This window comes from Dendronephthya gigantea, unplaced genomic scaffold (genome assembly GCF_004324835.1).
Source record: "Dendronephthya gigantea isolate DGI-Jeju-01 unplaced genomic scaffold, DenGig_1.0 000718F, whole genome shotgun sequence".
Taxonomy (NCBI): domain Eukaryota; kingdom Metazoa; phylum Cnidaria; class Anthozoa; order Malacalcyonacea; family Nephtheidae; genus Dendronephthya; species Dendronephthya gigantea.
In genome coordinates, this window is record NW_021163728.1 from 1 (window position 1) to 25,762 (window position 25,762).

Genomic DNA, 25,762 nt, shown 5'->3' on the forward strand with positions numbered 1-25,762 from the left:
TTTCTGTGTTTCTGTTTTCTGTGTTTCTGTGTTTCTGTGTTTCTGTGTTTCTGTTTTCTATGTTTCTACGTTTCTGTGTTTCTGTGTTTCTATGTTTCTGTGTTTCTACATTTCTACGTTTCTGTGTTTCTACATTTCTATGTTTCTACTTCTGTGTTTCTATGTTTCTATGTTTCCATGTTTCTATGTTTCTGTGTTTCTTTGTTTCTATGTTTCTACGTTTCTACGTTTCTGTGTTTCTGTGTTTCTACATTTCTATGTTTCTATGTTTCTGTGTTTCTGTGTTTCTATGTTTCTATGTTTCTATATTTCTGTGTTTCTGTGTTTCTGTGTTTCTGTGTTTCTGTGTTTCTGTGTTTCTGTGTTTCTGTTTTTCTATGTTTCTACGTTTCTGTGTTTCTGTGTTTCCATGTTTCTGTGTTTCTATGTTTCTCTGTTTCTATGTTTCTATGTTTCTGTGTTCTACATTTCTACGTTTCTGTGTTCTACATTTCTATGTTTCTACGTTTCTGTGTTTCTATGTTTCCATGTTTCTATGTTTCCTGTGTTTCTGCTATGTCTTCTGTGTTTCTGTGTTTCTACATTTCTATGTTTCTTGTTTCTGTGTTTCTGTGTTTCTATGTTTCTATGTTTCTATGTTTCTATTTCTGTGTTTCTGTGTTTCTGTGTTTCTGTTTCTGTGTTCTGTGTTTCTGTGTTTCTGTGTTTCTGTGTTTCTATGTTTCTACGTTTCTGTGTTTCTGTGTTTCATGTTTCTGTGTTTCTGTGTTTCTACCTTTGTTTCTGTGTTTCTATGTTTCTATGTTTCTATGTTTCTATGTTTCTATGTTTCTATGTTTCTATGTTTCTATGTTTCTCTGTTTCTATGTTTCTATGTTTCTATGTTTCTATGTTTCTATGTTTCTATGTTTCTATGTTTCTATGTTTCTATGTTTCTATGTTTCTATGTTTCTATGTTTCTATGTTTCTATGTTTCTATGTTTCTATGTTTCTATGTTTCTATGTTTCTATGTTTCTATGTTTCTATGTTTCTATGTTTCTATGTTTCTATGTTTCTATGTTTCTGTGTTTCTACATTTCTATGTTTCTACGTTTCTGTGTTTCTGTGTTTCTGTGTTTCTGTGTTTCTACGTTTCTACGTTTCTGTGTTTCTGTGTTTCCATGTTTCTGTGTTTCTACATTTCTACGTTTCTACGTTTCTACGTTTCTGTGTTTCTACGTTTCTGTGTTTCTCTGTTTCTATGTTTCTATGTTTCTGTGTTTCTACATTTCTACGTTTCTGTGTTTCTACATTTCTATGTTTCTGTGTTTCCATGTTTCTGTGTTTCTACATTTCTACGTTTCTGTGTTTCTATGTTTCTATGTTTCTATGTTTCTATGTTTCTATGTTTCTATGTTTCTATGTTTCTATTTCTATGTTTCTTGTTTCTATGTTTCTATGTTTCTATGTTTCTATGTTTCTATGTTTCTATGTTTCTGTGTTTCTACATTTCTACGTTTCTACGTTTCTGTGTTTCTACATTTCTATGTTTCTGCATGTTTCTGTGTTTCTGTTTCTGCGTTTCTATGTTTCTATGTTTCTGTGTTTCTGTGTTTCTATGTTTCTATGTTTCTGTGTTTCTATGTTTCTGTGTTTCCATGTTTCCATGTTTCTGTGTTTCTATGTTTCTATGTTTCTGTGTTTCGGTGTTTCTGTGTTCGTTTTCACTTATTCTTTTCTTGAAACATTTTATTCTTCAAAACCGTTACGGCTACTTTAGTCTGATTTAGATGATCATCGATCTGCCAGATAAGTTTATATTTAATAAATGTTTTTTACATTTGATTTTTCCCTGATAAAGGCATAATTACATAAACACTCTGCCCATTATAGGTAATTGTCTAATAATACAGCCGTAACAATTAATTAACAATCTTAACAATGAGTTATAATAAAAAAAAGTAAAATGTCATTTGGCATTTTTTCGTCTTTTGCGTTTGCTTGGCCTGTCATTCTTCGACAAGGCGTCTGTTAATTTTTTCATCTCTCGTTTTGATCGGTCCGATTTACCTAAAATATATGATATTTTTAGTTTAGAAAAAGAAGATTTATAACGATTGGTATATAAATATTAGATTTCCGATCGGTTACCCCTGTCATTTTCACTCATATCTATCGTCGTTTCAGTTTCTTCATTTTCGTCTTCATTGGATCCAGTTGACATTTGTGTTTGTCTGCACACTACAGTAAATAATCGAAGCAGGAAAACTTTTAAGTAAAATACGAATAATATCTTTTGAAGCATCCGACATTGCATTGATGACACGACAGACACGTATTTTCAAAATGAAATACATCCCCAACACACACGTCAGAAAATGGCACTCAACAAAGCGTGAAAACATTCATGCATTTAGTATATATAGAACTATAGTTTTATTATACGGTTTTATGATACAATACTAGATTTCCAATCGGTTACCTGTGTCATGCTCACTCATATCTATCGTCGTTTCTGTTTCTTTATTTTCGTCTTCAATGGATCCAATTGACATTTGAGTTTGTCTGCCCACTACAGTAAATAATCGAAGCAGGAAAACTTTAAAATAAAATACGAATAATATCTCTTGAAGCATCCGACATTGCATTGATGACACGACAGACACGTATTATCAAAATGAAATACACCCCCAACACACACGTCAGGAAATGGCACTCAACAAAGCGTGAAAACATTCATGCATTTAGTATATATAGAACTATTGTTTTATTATACAGTTTTATGATACAAATACTAGATTTTTGATCGGTTACCTGTGTCATGCTCACTCATATCTATCGTCTTTTCTGTTTCTTTATTTTCGTCTTCAATGGATCCAATAGACATTTGAGTTTGTCTGCCCACTACAGTAAATAATCGAAGCAGGAAAACTTTTAAATAAAATACGAAAAATATCTCTTTCAAAATGAAATACACCCCAACACACACGTCAGAAAATGGCACTCAACAAAGCGTGAAAACATTCATGCATTTAGTATTATAGAACTATGTTTTATATACGGTTTTATGATACAAATACTAGATTTTTGATCGGTTACCTGTGTCATGCTCACTCATGTCAGTTGCAGTTCCTTCATTTTCATCTTCATCAGACAAACCTTTAATAAATATACATGACAACGATTTAAGGTCATTGTTCCCTTTCATATTTTGCAGCAATTTAAAAATTTTTGTCAAAATAGATTTTGTACAGGGAATAATTGCAGTATGGGATTTATGTTGCTTACATTCCTCCGCTTTCTTGTCACCGGAACCAATTTCTTGTGGCAATGTGTCAAGCTTCAGACCTTTGAGAACTGTAACAAATCATTTAGAATGTTCTAATTTGTTTGTTTCCACACGAATGGCAACGAGCATGCGAATACATTGTGAAAACAATAGATATTGGGATATCTTGAGTGCATGAAACACTGAGTTTCTTGTGTTTTTAAACGTACTTTAAAATACCAACTTGAATTAGAAATCAATTTGAACATATAATATATATGTGTTATATATTTTTTTTAACTTATACAACTCCGTCGTAAACCAACCTTGTAACACCTGGTGCTTCAGGGGTGCTGTGAACGATGCCAATGGAATTGACAAACAACCAGCCTTTTGTTTTTTTCCGTCCTGATTTAAGAAATAAGATGTGTCTCGATCCTGCCCTCCTTCTTTCACGACTGCTTTTTTTAGTTCGCTTTTGTCTACTATGATTGGCTGACCACCATCGTCCGGAATGCTTTCTATCCGTATAGCGATACTGCTAGGCTCCTTATCACCCGCCTTTTTCTTTTCTCTGGCAAATTTACTGATCTAAAGATAAGAAAGAAGCTCATCAATCTTTTGCTGAATTTACTAAATGGTTAACATTTTTTAACAAAAGTTAATTTTCATTACTGAAATATTTGTATTAATTCGTGCAATTTTGAACTATTGATGTTTAAATGAAGTACTGTTTTGAAAATGACTGCATGAAATTATCAATTTATCATAAAAGAGTTTTATTTTTCCTATAGTCACATGTAACCGACTATTGGGCAGATACCGGATCACAATCTAAGTTCATTCTTCGAAAATTCATGTATCAGAAACATGCATCGAACGGATACTTACACATTCTTCGGAATAGTCTTTACACCTGCCCACAAACCACTGCCCGAATGCATTTATGATTTCGCTGGAAGACGATGATCCTGTATCATCCGGAATTGTTGATGATGAACGGGAGTTTTCCTTGGAAACAGGTTTTATCAACTAGAAGATAGAAAAAAAAAAAAAATATATATATATATATATATATATATATATATATATATATATATATATATATATATATATATATATATATATACATACCGTCATAAAGGCCTTTCGCTGATCTCCAAAATATTCCATGACTGCCTCTGCAATACTTAATATGTTTCGCGGAATCTCCTTTTCAATATCACATTCTTCGCCGTCTTTCTCATTGTCAATAAAATGACTGAGGACAGACAAGAGGACGTGGAGAACGCATGATATCCTAGAAAATATACGTTTCAAAATTGGGCTTAAATTGGATGGTTAATGTTAATAATGATGAGGCTTGAAATTAATATATCCATACAGGTTACGCCCTGATTGGCTTTTTTCTAATAATAATGATGCTTTTAGCTTTATTTCATCAACTGAAGATGTCCCACGAGCGCTGTTTCATCTAAATTGGTTCCGCAATTTTAAGGTGTTCCGGTAATAGAATGGTATTTTAAATATCGTATTCGAGTGTTCAATACCGCATTGCCTGCATAATAGTTATTATACCTTATAAAATTTTTTTTGTCCTTGGAAAAGTTCTCCGTACAAATGCTTTCTTCATCCCACTGGGCATTCATATTCTTGGAGAGATTATTGGCGTACTCAGTATACTTCTCTTTTGCCTCAGGTGAGTAACAATACTCGACACCGTTCTCATGCTTGTCGAATATTGTCTTATATACGCCTGAAAAAAAAATTGTTGGTTATTTCGAGTAAAGTTTACATACATACAACATACCTATATGCATAAAAACATACATACACCGGCACGGCATAAATGCATACATACATAGGCGACTCACCGGAGAACTCTTGTGTAGTGTATTCTTCCAGTTTTTCACACCATTGTTCCACTTCTTCTTCGAGTAACAAGCGAGGTTTTATTGAACATATCAAAATTCTATCAAGAAACCCATCCTTGGTTTTGGCTAGGGGTTTAAACAGCTGCAGAAATGGTTCGGGCTGAGTGAACCCACCAAGGGCCAAAGTGCTTTCTAGAAGGACCTCACGCCGCTCCCGTTTCTCGACTTTACCAGCGGAACTGCTGTTATTCGTGCACGCACTTGTTAGTGCCCATTCAGCAATGCCATCGTAAAGCCTGCAAAATAACTGTCTCTCACCTGAGCCCTCTTGTTGCTTCTTCAAAATGAATTCGTAAAACGAACTCATTTCAGAATGAGCCAATAGAGCTCTACCATCGTGAGAGACGAGGTGCTGGAAGAGTCCTTTCCGCGTGAAGTCATGGATGACCATCGAATGAGCTGGCTCCTTCAACGCGCGGATTGGACTCTCCACAGCAATCTCAAACGCTTGCGATTTTCCGGCCCCAGGTTCACTCAAACACACGGTAAACAGATTGCACGGCTCCCGATAACGGTTCCGAATCTTTAATTTAGTTTTCGGACCCATCAAAGTGGACACAACCGAAATAGCCGCAATCAATATGAATTCTGGCCGTGTGTTCACGGAAAATGCCAATGCCATCAGCCATTCAGTTATTGGCTCCGGGAAAACTTCCAGTGGGAATTTAATCGCCCGAGCCATCTTGATGGCGTTCGCGAGCTGGCATTCATTCACAGCGGGCGTGGTAATTGGAAATATCGTTCTTCTCGAAGACATCATAAAAATCTACAATAAAAATATTCGCTATTATATAGTAATCACAGTGACCGACTCCCAGAAGTCAAATCTAGTAGTTGACGAACGTTTTACAACAATTTTGTGTCCTTTGGTTATACGGAGTTAAACTTTTAATCACTATTCTAAAAGCTCGGTCATAATTCTCGCCGATGTTCAGTCTTTTAATGGTGCGGAAACTACAATAACATATAACAAAGTCTCTTTTCCAAATTTATTGTATGTCCGGAATTTTTTTTTAGGGCCCGACCGCAAATTTAAAATGGTGCATATACATTATATAGCTAGCCTAAAATTTATGTTGTTCGAGCTGCTATTTATAGGTACTAACTTTAGAACCTTACCTCTTTACAAGCGATTAGAAAAGGAGCGTAGCTTTTACAAACATACAAGTCAACCAAACTATAAAACAGAAGAATGTTGAATAAGGTTTAGAAGCTGCGAAAACTACACATTTTACTGGACATTAATGTAGAAAAGTTGCCTGACATATCCTTACCTTTCGAAGTGTACAATTGAAGGATACTGCAAATGGCGCGGGTTTTATAACAGTGAGAGCTGTCAAATTTTGTCTGCATTATTTCGAAACTGTATTATTCAATTAGCAATTATTAAAAGGTGTGTGTTCGCACGTCCTCGACTAATCCTCTTATAGATCTTTTAGATTATGGCGGATTAATTTTGTAAAATCATGAACGCCAATTCAAAAATCGTGTTATATTTCTGGGGAGCTTGAATGCGCGCATCATGCAAATTTAGTCTAGTTGCATTCGAATATCGTCTGTGGAAATTTTCCTGATCACCGTTCTCCTACATAATGATATAACGATTACTACATATTTTATAATGATTAGTGTAGTATTTTATCGAATCTAATAACTTGCAATGCTGTGTTTCTTTCGAAAACCTTCATTTGTCAAACTCCATCGCACCGTTTGTACTTAATTGTGCACTTGCATTAAAACCACGAAATACGTGTGCGCTTACTATGATATAAAACAAAATATTTACGAAGAAAATACGAAATTTATGTGATTTTATAAATAGACTCAGTTATGGCAAGGTGTACCCCCAAGGAGACACGCCTTGCCGACGATAATTACAACTCTGGTATGAGAACTTGGTGCCCTATCTAAAAGACCGACAGGTAATGGAGCGAATGCAATATAAAAAAAGGTGGTTAATGGCCAGCAGCAATTTGAAAACTAACAAGACCGAATACCCAAAACACAATCGGTCAGTGTAAGCGTGACATCGCAGAAAATAGAGCTCGTTTAAAGTTCAACCCACCTCCTCCACTAGCAATTATGCAAATTGCATGATTTGCAATAGCTGATACATAGAGGACCTCAATTGACAATTATAGAATATCTCAATTAACTATTTTACTTCAGGCGTACTTGTACAGGTGCTGGCGGTAATTCACCTCCACCCTTTTCTGAGCATGAATATTTGGAATTTTGTTGGAATGTATTCATATGAATATCATCTTGTTTGACGGAAATAAACCGGCTAGGAAACCATTACTTCCAGCCAAAATTATCCTAAAATTGTGTGAGATTTAATGTGTCAGTATTGATGCTCAGAAAACTGAGCTGCGGTGAGGGCTATGCAAAATCCATGGCTTGCAATATTTCTATACGTAAATAAATCACATTAACTAATACAAAATATTTACGAAGAAAATACGAAATTTATATAATGTGATTTTATAAATAGACTCAGTTATGGCAAGGTGTACCCCCAAGGAGACACGCCTTGCCGACGATAATTACAACTCTGGTATGAGAACTTGGTGCCCTATCTAAAAGACCGACAGGTAATGGAGCGAATGCAATATAAAAAAAGGTGGTTAATGGCCAGCAGCAATTTGAAAACTAACAAGACCGAATACCCAAAACACAATCGGTCAGTGTAAGCGTGACATCGCAGAAAATAGAGCTCGTTTAAAGTTCAACCCACCTCCTCCTCTAGCAATTATGCAAATTGCATGATTTGCAATAGCTGATACATAGAGGACCTCAATTGACAATTATAGAATATCTCAATTAACTATTTTACTTCAGGCGTACTTGTACAGGTGCTGGCGGTAATTCACCTCCACCCTTTTCTGAGCATGAATATTTGGAATTTTGTTGGAATGTATTCATATAAATATCATCTTGTTTGACGGAAATAAACCGGCTGGGAAACCATTACTTCCAGCCAAAATTATCCTAAAATTGTGTGAGATTTAATGTGTCAGTATTGATGCTCAGAAAACTGAGCTGCGGTGAGGGCTATGCAAAATCCATGGCTTGCAATATTTCTATACGTAAATAAATCACATTAACTAATACAAAATATTTACGAAGAAAATACGAAATTTATATAATGTGATTTTATAAATAGACTCAGTTATGGCAAGGTGTACCCCCAAGGAGACACGCCTTGCCGACGATAATTACAACTCTGATATGAGAACTTGGTGCCCTATCTAAAAGACCGACAGGTAATGGAGCAAATGCAATATAAAAAAAGGTGGTCAATGGCCAGCAGCAATTTGTGTGTCGACGCCAATGGAATCTTTAATTTAACCAGATTATTCCCATTTCCGTATATGCAGCATAAATAGATGATATAAAAACGATAAAAATGGTTATTCATGTATAATGAAAACACAACGATCAGGATGAAAGCGTTCTATTTTTGTTCACTTATTATCGTTCTATTGTCAATAGCGAAGCCTACGTTAACTGTGGGGTACGATATCAATGGATATGTCAAAAAATGCATCGAGTCTGCAACCAAAGCTGCTGATCTTAAATACCATACGGAGCATACTATGGAACCCCCTGATATCAGGTACGATATATTTCCAAGTTTGGATGAAACGTGGGTAAATGATCCAAAGTCGTATTGTGTCCTTCCGTACATTCTTTTTGACCCTCTGTGCCAATTTAATGCTTTACTTGAAGGAAATACAATACTTTGTCCTAAGTGTGAAACAGACGATAAAATGTGTGAAAATAATCGAAAGGGTCACCTAGTTAACACAGGAGTTTGGAAAAATGGGCGACTGCAAAGACTAAATCCGCGTATCATATTTGGCCTTACCTCTCCCGTATTACTGGTATACAAGCAGTACTCATGTGATCTAGGCCATACTGAAATAAATAGCATAGATGTGGACGTCGTAAAACAAGTGAATAACTATAATGTACCATTCACTTTAAGTCATAAGTCAGGTTTCACAAATCGACTTGTCGATTATCTGGAAGAGCTACTTGATGCAGGTCTTAGCTCTAATCAGATCTGCGAAATTATACAGCGATGTTACAAAAAAGCATTTTATGAACGAGCGCAACGTTATTACCGTGATCATAACATTGCTATAAACATTGGCCTAACAAAAGAAGTAAGTCAAAATTTCCCAACGTTCGAACAAATGGACCTACCATGCGTAGGACATACGCTAGTTGGGGGTGCAATCATTTCCAGATTTAAGTCAGAAGAAGTATTTTATCGGCATTTTTTTTCAACAATTCCTGCAAGATGGATTAGTTGCGATCACACATTTAAAGCAACTTCGAATATCGGATATTTACGCGAAAGTGATAATAAGTGGGTAAAATTATTTCAAAGCCTATTTTGCGTATTAAATGAAAAAGGCACAGTTATCCAGTGGAAATTTACTAAAACGGAAGGAACAGCTGAGCTTGAAAATTTGTTTCAACAACTTTCGAAAAGATTTCTGACACAAAATAACATTTTAGAAGGAATATTCCTCGATAACTGTTGCAAATGGACATCATTTTTAAGCAAGCATTTTCCCGGTGTACCCATTAAGCTAGACATATTCCACGCAGTGCAAAGATTAGTGCGTAAAATACCAAAGTGTTCGAAATACTCGTCTGGCATGGCTAAAGAATATGGCTTAGTTTTCCGTCAACCAGGAGACATCGGGAAAAAAAGGTCTAGGCCTTCGCCTTCGCCTGACGTTATTTCGAAAAACTTAGAAAAATTTAGCAATAAATGGGAATCTGTAAAAAATGCAGCTGGATTGAGTGTTCTTACTAAAGAAATGTTGAAGGAAATAAAAAACATTCAGGTTCACATAAATAAGGGTTGTTTGTCGGACATACCTGTTGGGTGTGGAACAAACAAAAATGAAAGGCTTCATAGGGATTTAAAGAAAATTGTTGCAACCAACCGCATAGGGCTTCCATTGTTATATACGAAAATGTTTAGAATGTTGTACAGGTTGGCCCAAGAAAACGAGAAAGAAATGTCATCTATCCAAGTGACAAAAACTCAAAAGAATGAACACATTCTGATAACTGAATATGGACAAAAATTAGAATATTTTGGAGTAGAAAGGTGTCTGGAAGAGATAGAGAGATCCGAAAACAATCAACGACCAGCACGCAAGGTTAAGGGACTTGAAAGTTATTCGCGTAAGGAAGTAGAAGAAATTTTGGATGGCATTTCCATTTTGCAAAGGAATATCAAATGTAAATGGATTGTGGCCGAACATGACTACTCGGAAAGATCTGAGAAGGAAGAGTACGACACATTGGAGTACTTAAAGCAAGGGCTATCATTTTGGAGATCATCCGAATCTATCAGGGAGATAGTTGGAAAGCGAAAAAAATCTATGCACGTACCTTGCCAACAGAGGTGCCACGTCATCTTCTCACCACGAAACAAGTACAACAAGACAGCTCTGTGGAAACCATCGAGCAAGAAATTAACTCCATCGCAAGCCAGTGGGGTCTAGAAGTCGTCAGAATTGCAGGAGATGGGAACTGCTTTTTTAATTCAGTCGCATTTCAAGTTTCGCAGTTATTGAGTAGATGTGATTTGCAGACGCATGTTAGAGAGCATTTGTATACTTTGGGGATCTCATCAGCAGTCTCTGTTCCCGCAATAAGTGATATTTTGCGAAGCCATCTTGTCGCAGAGTGGACAGGACCTTTCACTGAAGAATACCAGCAATTTGTGGGTGAGGACGTCGACTTTCAGCAACAAGCACATGCTTTTTTAAATTCGGGTGTATTCGCTTCCACTATCGGGGACCTGATGCCACTTGGTTTGTCCAACGTCTTGCAGATACCGATACTAGTGCTATCAACGCAAAATCTTGTTCCATTTTATGAAATATACCCTCGTTCGTCTATTGGGAATGGAGAAGCAATATTGTTAACATTTAACCATGGTGGACCAGGTCATTATGATGCCTTAGTTCATAAAAACCAACACGCTGAGGAGAACAATAATGAAATCCACGATAATGGCCGCGTTTTATTAAACAAAGAAAAGACAGATAATTCAAATAGGGGAGCGTGTCGGTGTGGAATAAACGCCGGCAGGTCAAAGATGAATGGACCTGGGAAAAAATGCGCCTATAAGAGCCGATGCAAGTGCATACCACGTTATGGGAGTTGCTGGCACAAGTGTAAATGCAAAGGTCATTGTGGGGAAAATGGTAGTTGCAGAGTAATCAGTTCTGAAAATGTCAAGGGAAAGCGAAAATCAGGCAATCGAAAAAAACAACAAATTCAATCATCGCCATTCAAAAGCTCTCGCATTTTCTACGAGGAACGCACAAACTCCCAAATTGAAGAACCGTTCAATCGCCTAGAGTTTTTAATAGTAATGATTATTTATGTTACATTGAAAGGACTAAATGGAAATATTTCTAATGATTATAGCAGTGACGTTAAGAAGATTTACACCAAATTAATTGGACTGGTTACACAACACGATTTTTTGTGTAATTTGCCCTTGTTTGATAAAACTCTGGAACAAATTCGGAAAAATTTAAACAAGAAGTAACTTTAGTTAGTAAATATATACTAAGAAATATTAACTAAAACAATATCGTTATATCTATTTAGTGTAAATACAACCAGTGATTATTGAAAATGGTAAAGCTACCTCGGCTACACTATAATCACCTAATGCGTGATGGCGGTTTGTCGAGCTTTCCGCTTGTAAGAATCCTATTATGTTAAATTAAAAATATTTGTTAGTTTTCTACAAAATTACTGGTTGTATTTACACCGTCGCAGTCAGTGTCGTACATTAACCCTGTAACACCAATTTGGTATTTTACAAATACATTTTACTTGTTAGTCGGAATGCAACTAGACGACTTACTACGCCTACTACCCGCGTACAATAGGGGGAAAATTTTGCCACGTCAGCAACAAATCAAATTGCAAAACAAGCACTTGGAAATATAAATCTCATCAACACTGTAACACCCTTTGTGGCACTATGATATTTTACTTGTACTGACGCCAGACAACCCAAAAGATAGAAACATCGAATAACAAAAACACAGAAACATAGAAATATAGAAACATAGAAATCTAGAAACACAAAAACGTAGAAACATAGAAACAGAGAAACATAGAAACACAGAAACACAGAAACGTAGAAACACAGAAACGTAGAAACGTAGAAACGTAGAAACGTAGAAATGTAGAAACACAGAAACATGGAAACACAGAAACACAGAAACACAGAAACACAGAAACACAGAAACGTAGAAACGTAGAAAACAGAAACACAGAAACACAGAAACACAGAAACACAGAAACACAGAAACACAGAAACACAGAAACACAGAAACATAGAAACACAGAAACATAGAAACATGGAAACATAGAAACACAGAAACACAGAAACACAGAAACACAGAAACACAGAAACATAGAAACATGGAAACATAGAAACATAGAAACATAGAAACATAGAAACATAGAAACACAGAAACACAGAAACATAGAAACATGGAAACACAGAAACATAGAAATGTAGAAACACAGAAACATAGAAACATAGAAACATACAAACACAGAAACACAGAAACACAGAAACACAGAAACACAGAAACACAGAAACATAGAAACATAGAAATGTAGAAACACAGAAACGTAGAAACGTAGAAATGTAGAAACACAGAAACATAGAAACACAGAAACATAGAAACATAGAAACATAGAAACATAGAAATGTAGAAACACAGAAACGTAGAAACGTAGAAATGTAGAAACACAGAAACGTAGAAACATAGAAACACAGAAACACAGAAACACAGAAACACAGAAACACAGAAACGTAGAAACATAGAAATGTAGAAACACAGAAACACAGAAACACAGAAACACAGAAACACAGAAACACAGAAACACAGAAACACAGAAACACAGAAACACAGAAACGTAGAAACATAGAAATGTAGAAACACAGAAACATAGAAACATAGAAACATAGAAACATAGAAACATAGAAACATAGAAACATAGAAACATAGAAACATAGAAACATAGAAACATAGAAACATAGAAACATAGAAACATAGAAACATAGAAACATAGAAACATAGAAACATAGAAACACAGAAACACAGAAACATAGAAACACAGGAACACAGAAACGTAGAAACATAGAAATGTAGAAACACAGAAACATAGAAACATAGAAACACAGAAACGTAGAAATGTAGAAACACAGAAACACAGAAACATGGAAACACAGAAACACAGAAACGTAGAAACATGGAAACACAGAAACACAGAAACACAGAAACACAGAAACACAGAAACACAGAAACACAGAAATGTAGAAACACAGAAACACAGAAACGTAGAAACGTAGAAATGTAGAAACACAGAAACATAGAAACACAGAAACATAGAAATGTAGAAACACAGAAACATAGAAACACAGAAACGTAGAAACATAGAAATGTAGAAACACAGAAACGTAGAAATGTAGAAACACAGAAACATAGAAACATAGAAACAGAGAAACATAGAAACACAGAAACACAGAAACGTAGAAACACAGAAACGTAGAAACGTAGAAACGTAGAAATGTAGAAACACAGAAATGATGGAAACACAGAAACACAGAAACGTAGAAACGTAGAAACACAGAAACACAGAAACACAGAAACGTAGAAACATAGAAATGTAGAAACACAGAAACATAGAAACATAGAAACATAGAAACATAGAAACATAGAAACATAGAAACATAGAAACATAGAAACATAGAAACATAGAAACATAGAAACATAGAAACATAGAAACATAGAAACATAGAAACATAGAAACGTAGAAATGTAGAAACACAGAAACACAGAAACACAGAAACATGGAAACACAGAAACACAGAAACGTAGTAACGTAGAAACGTAGAAACACAGAAACACAGAAACACAGAAACACAGAAACACAGAAACACAGAAACATAGAAATGTAGAAACACAGAAACACAGAAACGTAGAAACGTAGAAACGTAGAAACACAGAAACGTAGAAACGTAGAAACACAGAAACACAGAAACACAGAAACACAGAAACACAGAAACACAGAAACACAGAAACACAGAAACACAGAAACACAGAAACATAGAAACACAGAAACGTAGAAACCTGGAAACATAGAAACACAGAAACATAGAAACACAGAAACGTAGAAACATAGAAACATAGAAACACAGAAACACAGAAACACAGAAACATAGAAATGTAGAAACACAGAACAGAAACGTAGAAACGTAGAAACGTAGAAACACAGAAACACAGAAACACAGAAACACAGAAACACAGAAACACAGAAACACAGAAACATAGAAACATGGAAACACAGAAACATAGAAATGTAGAAACATAGAAACACAGAAACGTAGAAATGTAGAAACACAGAAACATAGAAACATAGAAACATAGAAACATAGAAACATAGAAACATAGAAACATAGAAACATAGAAACATAGAAACATAGAAACATAGAAACATAGAAACATAGAAACACAGAAACACAGAAACATAGAAACATGGAAACACAGAAACATAGAAATGTAGAAACATAGAAACACAGAAACGTAGAAATGTAGAAACACAGAAACACAGAAACACAGAAACACAGAAACACAGAAACACAGAAACACAGAAACACAGAAACGTAGAAACGTAGAAACGTAGAAACACAGAAACACAGAAACACAGAAACACAGAAACACAGAAACACAGAAACACAGAAACACAGAAACACAGAAACACAGAAACATAGAAACACAGAAACGTAGAAACCTGGAAACATAGAAACACAGAAACATAGAAACACAGAAACGTAGAAACATAGAAACATAGAAACTAGAACCATAGAAATAAGAAACATAGAAACATGGAAACACAGAAAACTGGAAACACTGTGTTATATATTTCCGCGATTCTAATTATATATTCCGTGACCCGTAACATGGGCTTATAACCCAGAAAGATTAGTTTGATTCGATATTTCCATTACGGAAAATCAATATGTCGCGTATCAAACAATCGCAAGAAACAGTATGTCTACACAACCGTACAATTGGCAAGCAGGAAAAACTAATGTCTACGATAGAGTAAAGTTTTTGTTCAATAATGAAATACTCTGTGATGTTCATTTTATCGTTGGCAAGGGTTCGCAAAGACGACGTATTCCTGCACATCGGTTTGTCCTCTCAATGGGAAGCGCTGTCTTTGATGCAATGTTCAATGGTGGTATAGCAAGCCCAAATGATGATGTAGAACTGCCTGATGTAGAATCATCAGCTTTTCTTGCTCTCCTAAAATTCTTATATACAGACGAGATCCAAATCGGCCCAGAAACTGTCATGACTACATTATATGCAGCTAAAAAATACGTAGTGCCGATTATGGAAGATGCTTGCGTTGATTTTTTAAAGAAAAACCTTCGTCCTGATAATGCATTCATGCTGTTGACACAGGCGAGATTATTTGACGAGTCACAGTTAGCAACTAGATGTTTGGAATGTATTGATAAGAATACGTTTGAAAGTTTTAATGCCGAAGGTTTTACGGATATTGATTACAATACATTGTTAGCTGTTTTAAAACGTGACACACTAGGACTGAAAGAAAGCCAGTTGTTTCAACACGCAGTGCGATGGGCAAAACAAGAATGCGAGCGAAAGGAATTGAACAAAACGCCAGCAAATCTAAGGTAAATAATACAGATCTCTCGTGTATTACAATCATTAATATATTCTGGTATGGAAGGGAGCTCTTTGCAAGGATTCACGTCTAAATTTTAGTGGTTACGACTTAGAGAACTGTTGACATTTGAAATTAATAATCACAATCGATGATCGAAAATCCGACAAAAATCGATGATCGAAAATCCGACAAAAATCGATGATCGAAAATCCGACAAAAATCGATGATCGAAAATCCGACAAAAATCGACCCTCGACTTTGTACCCTCGACCAAAACCCAACCTCTGCAAATAGATGAAAAATTAATTCTATTTCTAGGTGTGTCTTATCTGAGGCTTTGTACCAGATCCGTTTCCCATTGATGCCAGTGGAAGATTTTGCAACAGGCCCAGCACAATCTGGTATCTTAACAGAGAAAGAAATTGTCAGTTTATTTCTGTATTTCCATGTGAATCCCAAACCAAAAGTTAATTTCATTGATAAGCCAAGATGTTGCCTGACCGGCCGGGAGAAGTCTGTCAGGAGATTCTCAAAAGTTGAAAACCGATGGGGTTATAGTGGTACAAGTGATCGGATTCGGTTCTCGGTAAACAAGCGTATCTTTGTTGTTGGTTTGGGCCTTTATGGTGCAATTCATGGTCCCAGTGATTACAATGTCAAAATGCAAATCATTAACACTGAGACTGGCTTGGTTTGTGGAGAGAACGACACAGCGTTTAGTTGCGATGGAACCCCAAGCATATTCCGTGTGATGTTCAGTGAACCAATAGAACTCTCCCCAAGCATCATTTATGTTGCAAGTGCAACCTTGAAAGGTGCTGATTCGTATTATGGCACAAAAGGACAGCGTAAAGTTGTTTGTGAAATACCTGAACCAAAGGATGAGAATATTGTGTTTCATTTTTCATATGCTACTGGAAACAATAATGGAACCTCGGTCGAGGACGGACAAATTCCTGAAATAATTTTCTACACTTGACTCTAAAATGTACCCTAATTTTGACATATCTGCATGATGTAGTTAGGTGAACATCTTTGAGTGACTGTTATACTCTTAAACTTTGTATATATTTGGCTACCTTGAAACTGAAGTTGATTGTGGGTATGAAATGCATTAGAAACACAGCTATATAAACAAGTGTTTGTCATCTCCACTATCAACATCCTAGATATCAAATAAACTTATGTAACATACATGTCCTATATTACAATCAAGTGCTAAAACACATTTTATATATAGAATTTTAGGCCTTGTGATATATATATGTACATAATGGTGTTATTTCAGAGATCTTGAGAAAAGACCTTGAGTAAAATAACATTAGCTAACTGAACTAGTGTTCTTGGGCCGGTTGTATCAAGCCTGTTTAGCTTAAACGGTGGATAAGTCAAAATTAAATAACATTCTTACATCTGTCTTGAATGAGTTAACTTGAATATTATGCACTAAATATGTAGTTGTAAACAGTATCTTTGCATTAAGGTTAAAAACATTTAGTTTGCTTGTTGAATAAAACGATAGACTTGCTTTCTATTTTGAACTTAACCACCGTTTAAGCTAAACGGGCTTGATACAACCGGCCCCAGGTTGACAGACCATCTACAATGTAGGCTGCTCAAATGTATATGGAAGTAAGTTGTTTATGTATTTTTTGATTTGCTCTAAGCTAAAATAATTGTTTGTGTGCTGCAGTAAATACAAAAGGCATTAAAGTGGGATTCAAAGAATACCTATTCATCTTTTCTATTCCTTTTCCTTCGATGATCCAGATCATCAACAAAATTGCTCATCATTTCGTATTTTCAAAATAAGTTCCAATGCTTTTTTAACATCCTTGCTTATAACTCCCTACAGCAAGATTGATGATTTCTGTTTTAAAATGAGTTGGTTTAGCTAAAGTTAGTCCAGGCTAATTTCATTACCTGTAGTGCATTGAGTAGATGTAATCTATACACATTAATTGTCTTGGAATGCTCAGTATCTGCCTCCTGTGTGAATTTGCAAATATAGCATTTAAAAACCTGGCAGATATAGTGTATTAACAATGCAGTTTATCAAATTACAAAGTAGGATGATGTAGTTTCATACCATCAACTGGTTTTGAAGCCTTAAAACTTGTTCCTCCAAAGCACAAATTTTCTGCTCAGATTTCATTTGTGCCTCATCCCGTGTTTGATGTTTCAATTCCAAAATCTAAACAAACCATTTTCAATTGCATTATTACATCTATATATTACATTAATGATATACCTGCATTGCCATAACATGCATGCATGGTCCCATTATTAAACACTATATATGCATACCTGACGTTTTAAATTATCATTTTCCTTCTTTAAATTTGAAAAACTAGCATTCAAAGTTGACAGTTCTTCTTCAGTCGATTCCTATTTTACATAAGAGAACACCTGATGAGTAAGTGACCTAAACCTGTACCAACCAATTTTGTCTAGGCCTGTATAGTTACATTACAACAATCAATTATAATACTGGTTTATATATTAATTAAGTTACCTTTAATTCCTGATAAACTGTTATAGGAATAGTTGGTATACTGTCATCAACATTAATATCAATCTATGTAGGAATGATTTAATATAACTTATTTCAGAGAAGTTAATTATAATGCATAAAATCCACAGTCTGTAATTAAAATATATCTTACCAGCTCATTTTTCAATTGCTCATTTTCTGCTTTTAATGCATTTATTTCCCTCTGAAAATTCTCCTGTTGTACTTTTTCCACATCATCTTTGAAAAAAAAATTGAATTTAAATTAATGGAACAGAAGGACATCACTTTGATATGTAATTGACTAAAGTTTTATATTAATTTTTTATTTCAATCTTACCAGATTGTCCAACAGTTATTTTGTTATAATTAATGTCCTCCTTCAATCTGTTTACTTTGTTCTAGACGTAACAAAATAGAATTTTTTATTAAGTTCTTATTTTGCATTGTCGGTGTACAAGGTAAATCAGAAATTTATGTAGTACATAGATTGCGATGAAATGGTTTGAAGCAATGTTTTTCACATCACGGTACATTATATTTCTTAATTCTTACCTTGTTTGAGTGTGACATTTCCATTGTGGGCAGTTGAGTGTTTAATCGGTTATTTTCTCTTTCTAACTCCTAAACATGTTTAAAGACAGATGATCATCTGAAGCTTGCATACATATACAGAAACAAATCACCCATGCAGGTACATATTATCATTAATCAAGTAAAGTCATTCAGAAAGTCAATGTATTGTGTGTTGTTTTTGGACTGACTATACAAAACCAACAGCACATGGCCTATTTGTTAATTGGTTTAGTTTGTCTCATATATTAGATGTTGGATGCAATGTTTTCATGCAGCAATTTGGACAACTAAGACCAAATCAAGATGAAGACAAAAAAACAACTGCTTTACCTGATCCAATTTACAAACATTTGCTTCAAGCCTGCCAGGATGCGATGATGAGGAAATGAATGTTGAAACAGAATGCTGCAGAGAAAAATACTATTTTAGTTCATCTAAGATCAACTTAAGATGCAGCTATGCAACTTTTCAAATGCCAGCTATATCATTCCCCAGAAAAACGTCTGCATAAAGTATACACTAAAAGCTTTTGGTAAAATGCAAGGCAACTTAATTATGTCATATATGCAAAGTAATGGCGCCAATGTCCTGTCAACATTTTGAGTAGATCATAGAAAAGTTGGATTAATAGAAGATTATCTTCCTAATGACGTTGACTTAAGATTTAAAGAAATATTTGCTTTAAGGATAAAATTTTAATTACACAGTACAAGTACAAGCTGTGCTATTGTAGGATGCAATTTTGCTGTGCCCAAACATATATAATCAATGGATGGATGGCTTACTATATATGGAAGGAAAAAAGCACTGTAATTACAATGGCCTTAATGATTCTCCTGTTCATTGTTTAGCAGTAAAGAATTCTTCGAAATGATGCCATTAAGACGCAAATGTCATGGTGGGGCACAAAATAACTGAACAATTTAGTAATTTAATAAATGCATCAACATACCGAAGATGATCGTCTGTCACTGCTGTAGACACTCTAAAACAGTCAAAGCATAAAATCAGCAGTGCCAGGTGCCACATAAAAAAGTTATCGAGGAAACAAGCTTACACCGAATCTGTGTTCTGAATCAGGATGAGACAACATTGAAGCAACATCGGAGCCGTCATTACTACCAATCACAGATCCCTAAAGGGGGAATAATTACATCAGCAAAGTAATGCCAAATTGGAACTGTGATTTTCAAAATGCAGGAATAAGAACAAGAATTAAAATCACTTACATCTTGAGAGTCCTCATCATCAATATATTCCTCAGCTACAAAAATAATTGTAAGTACAGTAAGTATTTATTAAATGATTGTTTGGCAAACCAGCAGCTAAATTCATTACTACATTAAGTTAAATTCAATTACAATAATTTAATACAAAAATAGAGGTATGGTTATAGATACCATAATCCCATTGGGGTAAAACTGGAGTGTCAGAAATTATCCTCACAATTTCACCATAGCCACTGATCCGAGCAAAATCTTCAGCTGGAATATGAAAAGCTCTTCATCAATGCAATATATTATGTACCAGCTAGCATTCATGGAAAATGTTCATATTGTACGTACCTTGGTGACCATTACTATCCCTCAATAATGGATTAGCCCCGTGTTGTAACAATGTACAAACAGCATCTTTCAGACCAATCAAAGACGCATACATTAATGGTGTTCTAAAAAGGAGGTTTAAAATACTCTATCATGCCACATATAATGTTTGTAGTCTATTAATAATAAAATAATATCTGGGGCCGGTTGTATCAAGATTAGATAACACTCTTACATCTCTCTTGAATAAGTCAACTTGAATATTATGCATTGAATATGTAGTTGTAAACAGTATCTTTGTATTAAGGTTAAAAACATTTAGTTTGCTTGTTGAATAAAACGATAGACTTACTTTCTATTTTGAACTTAACCACCGTTTAAGCTAAACGGGCTTGATACAACCGGCCCCTGGAATTTAACAAGGATCTTACTTATGTGCACTATCAGTGACATTGACTCTTGCTCCATTTTCCACAAGTATTTGTACAATACTTTCCCGAGCAGCCTGAATAGCAATCAACAATGGTGTTCTACCATCCTATATTTACAAAGACGTTAATTTTTATTGAAAACTTGGTAGTGTCTGTTCTACACATCAGAAAAAAGGGAATAGATTGGCTTCTGTTATGAAGTATTATAAAATTCCCAAAAAGGGTTAGGTTTTAACATTCATGAGATAATTTGCAATGGTGGAGTGATCTCATTTCAACCCAGTCATTGTGAACCCAGGTCATTAATGCCTGGTGGTTGAAACTTGAAAGAAACTGCAAATAAGTAAACAAACCTTATCTCTTGAATTTAACTTTGCTCCATTTTGAATAAGAATTCTTACACAATCAACATGGCCTTTGCTTGCTGTGAATACAAAACAAATTTAGCATCTTCTTCAATTCAAAATGAATAGACTGGATTTGCAATATGATACATGTATTACAAATACACAAAAAGGTTTCAAAAATTAATACAGCTGAATACCTGAATGATGCAAGGCTGTCATCTTGTCCGCATCTATACTTCCAACTCGAACTTTATATTGCAATAATTTAACAATGGAATCTGCACTCCCAGATTTTGCGGCAGTATGCAGTGCTGAGCCACCTTATGATAAAAAATAATTATTTTGAAGAGATTTTCAATTTGCTTCTCTTCAATCACTCAACTTTCCTAACCTGCTTTACTGACTGGTACAACATCAGTACACCTTTCTAGTAATGCTTCAAGGCATTCAACGTGACCATGTTCACAAGCAACATCCAACCTGAAAGAGATGATAGAGTCACTGGAAGGACTCTATTGTGATCTTAATTCAGACATTCAGTTATTTCTGTAATTGCATGGCATGAGTTGTAGCAATACCCTGCCATGTGATTTATCAGTTTATGAATATTAGTGCATTTGTATTAACTTTGTGCTGTTTGTATTACAGTATCTCTTTGTATTCAAGTGGCAAAGCAAAATAAATAAATAAATAAATATATAAAACAGTACAATAATACAACCAACAATGATTTTTGTCACAGTATCAGTGATAGTTTCCGACTAAAACACGTGAGACAGTGATACAAAATAGATGGGCCATGTTTTTCATATTTATATATTTTTGAAATATTTACATTGTTTTTCCATCAGATTTCTTCTTTAAAGGTGTGACACCTTTCCTCAATAAAGCCAACCTATTTGGTAGAAATATTAATATTTATATTTACAGGTTTATGTGGGAAAAACAGCTTAAAGTGGTTCTCAACCCACCCTGTTATACCTACCTCAACTTATTTTCTTCACTATGAACAATATAATCCAATATTTTATCATCATACTTCGTCCACTCCATCAAAGCTACCTGCAGAAAAAAAGGACATGGTGAATATTTTAATACGTGCGTTCTTGTATAAAGTACGATTTTATAATAGAATAAAGCAATTTCATAGCTTTGTTTTTTAATACTAACATGAGAAGATGATCCTTTCCCAAGTTTGTCCTTAAATTTCTTCATTTTAAACGTCTAACTTTTTACTAAATACTAGTTTGGGACCATTGATCAATGTTTGGGACCTTGACGTGCAGGTAAATATAGCGAAATATGCGAATATTCATCGTAAACATAAGTCGTAACCATGATCACAAAGGTCATTTCAGACATTTTTGACTAAAAAAGTAAATACAAACATCCTAAAATAAACAAAATGCAAAAAACAAAACAATTCACGCAATTTTTAATCTTTTACTCTCAGCAAAAGAACAGTCCACGTGAGCCTGAGATATCAGATATCTTACGAACAGCGGCCATCAAATCCCCCATACTTTATTAAATACCATCAAACGAAATGATGTCGTTTGCATTCGATGTGAATAGTTGCATATCAAGTATGGTAGGTACCGTAGACCTGTTTTCAACAATCAAATTATTTTAATGCGTTTTAAAGATATATTTGTAAAAATGAGTGGTTACAAGCTTTGCGAACAACTAGAAATGGATATAGTGAATTGGTCATCACTTTCATTATCTGACAGACATATATTTAACTTATGTCTCAACTGTTTAATACTAGTTTGGTATTCTTTATCATAATTGACACAATGGTATTCTTTACATTCCTGTTCTAAATGATATCACTCAAGATTCAGTAGTTGCCTGCTATTGCTGTTATAACGAACTCAGTGGTAATAATAGTGAACGATGAAATGGTCTTGTAATAAATCTCAACTTATCTCAACAAAGGGTTTGTTCTCAACTCTCCGAGGGTACAATCACCTACTTTACTGCATCTCCCTCCAATCTTGGCCTGAATGAGGGCAGTGGGAACCAGGCCTGATACTGTATGGGTCCCCTACATGCCTGCAGACGGGCACTTAATACTGGGAGGCATAGTTAGGTTGGCTGTAATCAGGCAGGGAGTTCATGTAACCCTGATCGCCTTGATACGTGGAATCCTGAGAGAGGACTGCATCCCCTTGAGACTTCAAGTGAAAATCTTCAGCCAAGTAACTATCCTATAAGAATAAACCACAGGGTAAAATATTTAAGAGAATTGTGCTTCCAAGACTTCATAGTGAAAGTACTACAGATGTTTGCATTACATACCTGTGACAGTTCTGGTTGGGATAATGGTTGAGATGCCATAGGTTGAGACATACCACCTTGAGTAAGCGGACCTTGGGATAATGGCTGTGAGGCCTCCTGTAATTACAATATATATTATCAACAAACAGCGGCAAGTGTTGGAGATTTTTTTCCCTAAGTTATCATCTTACCTGACTAGCCTGGCTTGTATTCATGCCATAGGAACCATGATTTACTTGATGTCTATTGTTTGAAGTTTGTGCACGGTTGTTGCGATTATACTGATTAGAAACATGTTGTTGTCGTACACCTGGCATTGGGCGACCTGGCATGGCCTAAAAAACCAAACATAGTAATGAAACAAACATAGTTTGAAACAGGGTACAGTATAAATGTTCTTGTCTATAACAAAACGTAGTTCCCAGTTGTGGCGTAGTTTAACTGCGGAATCTGAAATCTGATACAAAAGTTTTGGACTTACTTGATTGTAATAGTTATGTGGAGGTTGGGGAGGCATAGGTGGCAAAAACATTCCCACAGGAATAGGGATATTTCCAACAGCAGCTGCAACTGTTCGCTCCGCACCAATATAACCCATTCTGTCATGCGTCCGGTAGTAAGCGTCCTGGTATGTCGCCGTAGGATCAATCTGTGGCGCAAAACCAGGACCGATAACGCGGCCGGGCATAAGCGCTTCACGCGCATCAAACATTGTAGAACTCATAAAGCGACCTCCCTATGAATGATAAGCATAAGAATATAAGTTACAGCATCTCTTGTGATTTTAAAGAATGGAGTAAGGGTAATGGGAAATGGTTCATAGTCGGTACAGAATGATTCTCAGAATGATTGCAGCATATGAAACATAACTTACCGGGTTTGTTTTGTTGACAAGTTTCCTTGGTTTACTGAATTGAATCATACTTTCCTTCATGTTGTTCAAAGGTCCTATATAAATGATCAACATATCTCAAAATTCTAAGAACCATCTAAGCACTTGCAAATAATTCTCATTAAAAAAGACCAACCTTCAACAAGAACTTTATTCTCCTTGTAATAGTTTAACAAGTGATTCCACAATTCTTGCTAAAGAAATAAAACATTGTAAAGATACAAAAAATATTCTAGGCAGATCTGTGAAGGATTGAGCAGAGTCGCCACAAAATAAAATACGTAAGAAACTTTAGGATTTACCAACCCTGGACAAAACTTTTGGGTTTCCAACAATCAAAGTTCCATATCTATACAAAAAAGGAGTACCGCGTAAAATATCAAGCCGAGTAAAATATTAAACGACAAAAGGCAAAACTAACTTGGCTCTAGTCAATGCAACATTTAGACGACGAGGATCTTGTAAGAAGCCAATACCCTACAAGAAACACAGACGAAATATTCCTTCAGTATACATATAACATGAACATCACCTGTTTTTTGAGATGCATTTACCTGATGTTCATTAGAACGGACACAAGACAAAATAATGTAATCTTTTTCACGTCCTTGAAATGCATCCACACTTGCCACTTCAATTTCCTAAAAATATCTGAAGTCATATACTGTGCAAACAAGTGGTGTATAGCAGCAATAAAGAGATATTACTTGGTATAAGTTGACATGCATAGAGCCACTGTACTGCATGTACTGGACGATATAAGCTCGTTGGCCTTCATAAGGAGTGATCACGCCAATCTGTTCAGGCTTAACACCAGCACGGAGAAATCGAGTTGCAATTTTTTCCACAGCAGCAGCCTCGGTCCTACACGACAAGATTATGATGGGAAATGTAAATGTCTGCAAATTTATCTCTTTTTAAAATCAGAAATAAAAGTCGCAGTGGAGGTGCTAACCTGTTAAGAAAGGAGGTGCCAGAAGATCCAATTTCTTCTTGCCCAGTTGTAGCGTAAAAGAACATTGGTTTCTCAGGTACTGGCCAAGGGAAATCCATACCTGGCTGCATTCTTTCAGCTGTGGAAAAAATTATGCTGTATTAGTATTGTCCAACATACACCAGCTGGAGGGTAAAATCTAGTCAGAACTCAAAGCTGGAAAAAACCATATTTACCAACGGTGACGCCGTTCTGTAAAGTACCATCATAAAACAAGTTGGACGGGAA

The 25,762-nt window shown here is 35.3% G+C and overlaps 4 protein-coding genes and 1 long non-coding RNA gene across 5 annotated transcripts; 1 reads left to right on the top strand and 4 right to left on the bottom strand.

Annotated features, from left to right (window-relative positions):
* Window positions 1-2,833: 2,833 nt before the first annotated feature.
* Window positions 2,834-3,333, bottom strand: LOC114544292. Its single transcript, XR_003690376.1, has 3 exons — window positions 3,269-3,333; window positions 3,080-3,139; window positions 2,834-2,884 (listed from the first exon to the last, which is right to left on the bottom strand). It is a non-coding gene; the product is annotated as an uncharacterized LOC114544292 (long non-coding RNA).
* A 135-nt stretch (window positions 3,334-3,468) lies between these two features.
* On the bottom strand, window positions 3,469-5,939 carry LOC114544296. The gene is made up of 6 exons (XM_028562965.1): window positions 5,123-5,939; window positions 4,827-5,004; window positions 4,383-4,548; window positions 4,140-4,280; window positions 3,575-3,839; window positions 3,469-3,491 (listed from the first exon to the last, which is right to left on the bottom strand). The coding sequence occupies exons 1-6, from the start codon at window positions 5,937-5,939 to the stop codon at window positions 3,469-3,471; spliced, it is 1,590 nt and encodes a 529-aa protein (XP_028418766.1).
* Window positions 5,940-15,235: 9,296 nt separating this feature from the next.
* Window positions 15,236-17,454, top strand: LOC114544295 (BTB/POZ domain-containing protein 2-like). The gene is made up of 2 exons (XM_028562963.1): window positions 15,236-15,962; window positions 16,274-17,454. Exons 1-2 carry the CDS (start codon window positions 15,307-15,309, stop codon window positions 16,932-16,934), a joined length of 1,317 nt encoding a protein of 438 aa, XP_028418764.1. The 5' UTR covers window positions 15,236-15,306; the 3' UTR covers window positions 16,935-17,454.
* Window positions 17,455-17,466: 12 nt separating this feature from the next.
* Window positions 17,467-22,810, bottom strand: LOC114544294 (ankycorbin-like). Its single transcript, XM_028562962.1, has 21 exons — window positions 22,536-22,810; window positions 22,351-22,427; window positions 22,201-22,260; window positions 21,757-21,845; window positions 21,563-21,685; window positions 21,372-21,442; window positions 21,019-21,125; window positions 20,609-20,712; window positions 20,444-20,527; window positions 20,273-20,307; window positions 20,101-20,178; window positions 19,996-20,028; window positions 19,374-19,448; window positions 19,023-19,091; window positions 18,808-18,868; window positions 18,622-18,707; window positions 18,471-18,533; window positions 18,263-18,343; window positions 18,045-18,149; window positions 17,879-17,944; window positions 17,467-17,804 (listed from the first exon to the last, which is right to left on the bottom strand). Exons 1-21 carry the CDS (start codon window positions 22,578-22,580, stop codon window positions 17,730-17,732), a joined length of 1,587 nt encoding a protein of 528 aa, XP_028418763.1. The 5' UTR covers window positions 22,581-22,810; the 3' UTR covers window positions 17,467-17,729.
* A 193-nt stretch (window positions 22,811-23,003) lies between these two features.
* Window positions 23,004-25,756, bottom strand: LOC114544293 (regulator of nonsense transcripts 1-like). Its single transcript, XM_028562961.1, has 12 exons — window positions 25,711-25,756; window positions 25,496-25,613; window positions 25,248-25,404; window positions 25,095-25,181; window positions 24,962-25,017; window positions 24,847-24,889; window positions 24,677-24,734; window positions 24,523-24,596; window positions 24,130-24,384; window positions 23,840-23,983; window positions 23,670-23,765; window positions 23,004-23,578 (listed from the first exon to the last, which is right to left on the bottom strand). Exons 2-12 carry the CDS (start codon window positions 25,603-25,605, stop codon window positions 23,438-23,440), a joined length of 1,221 nt encoding a protein of 406 aa, XP_028418762.1. The 5' UTR covers window positions 25,606-25,613; window positions 25,711-25,756; the 3' UTR covers window positions 23,004-23,437.
* Window positions 25,757-25,762: the final 6 nt, after the last annotated feature.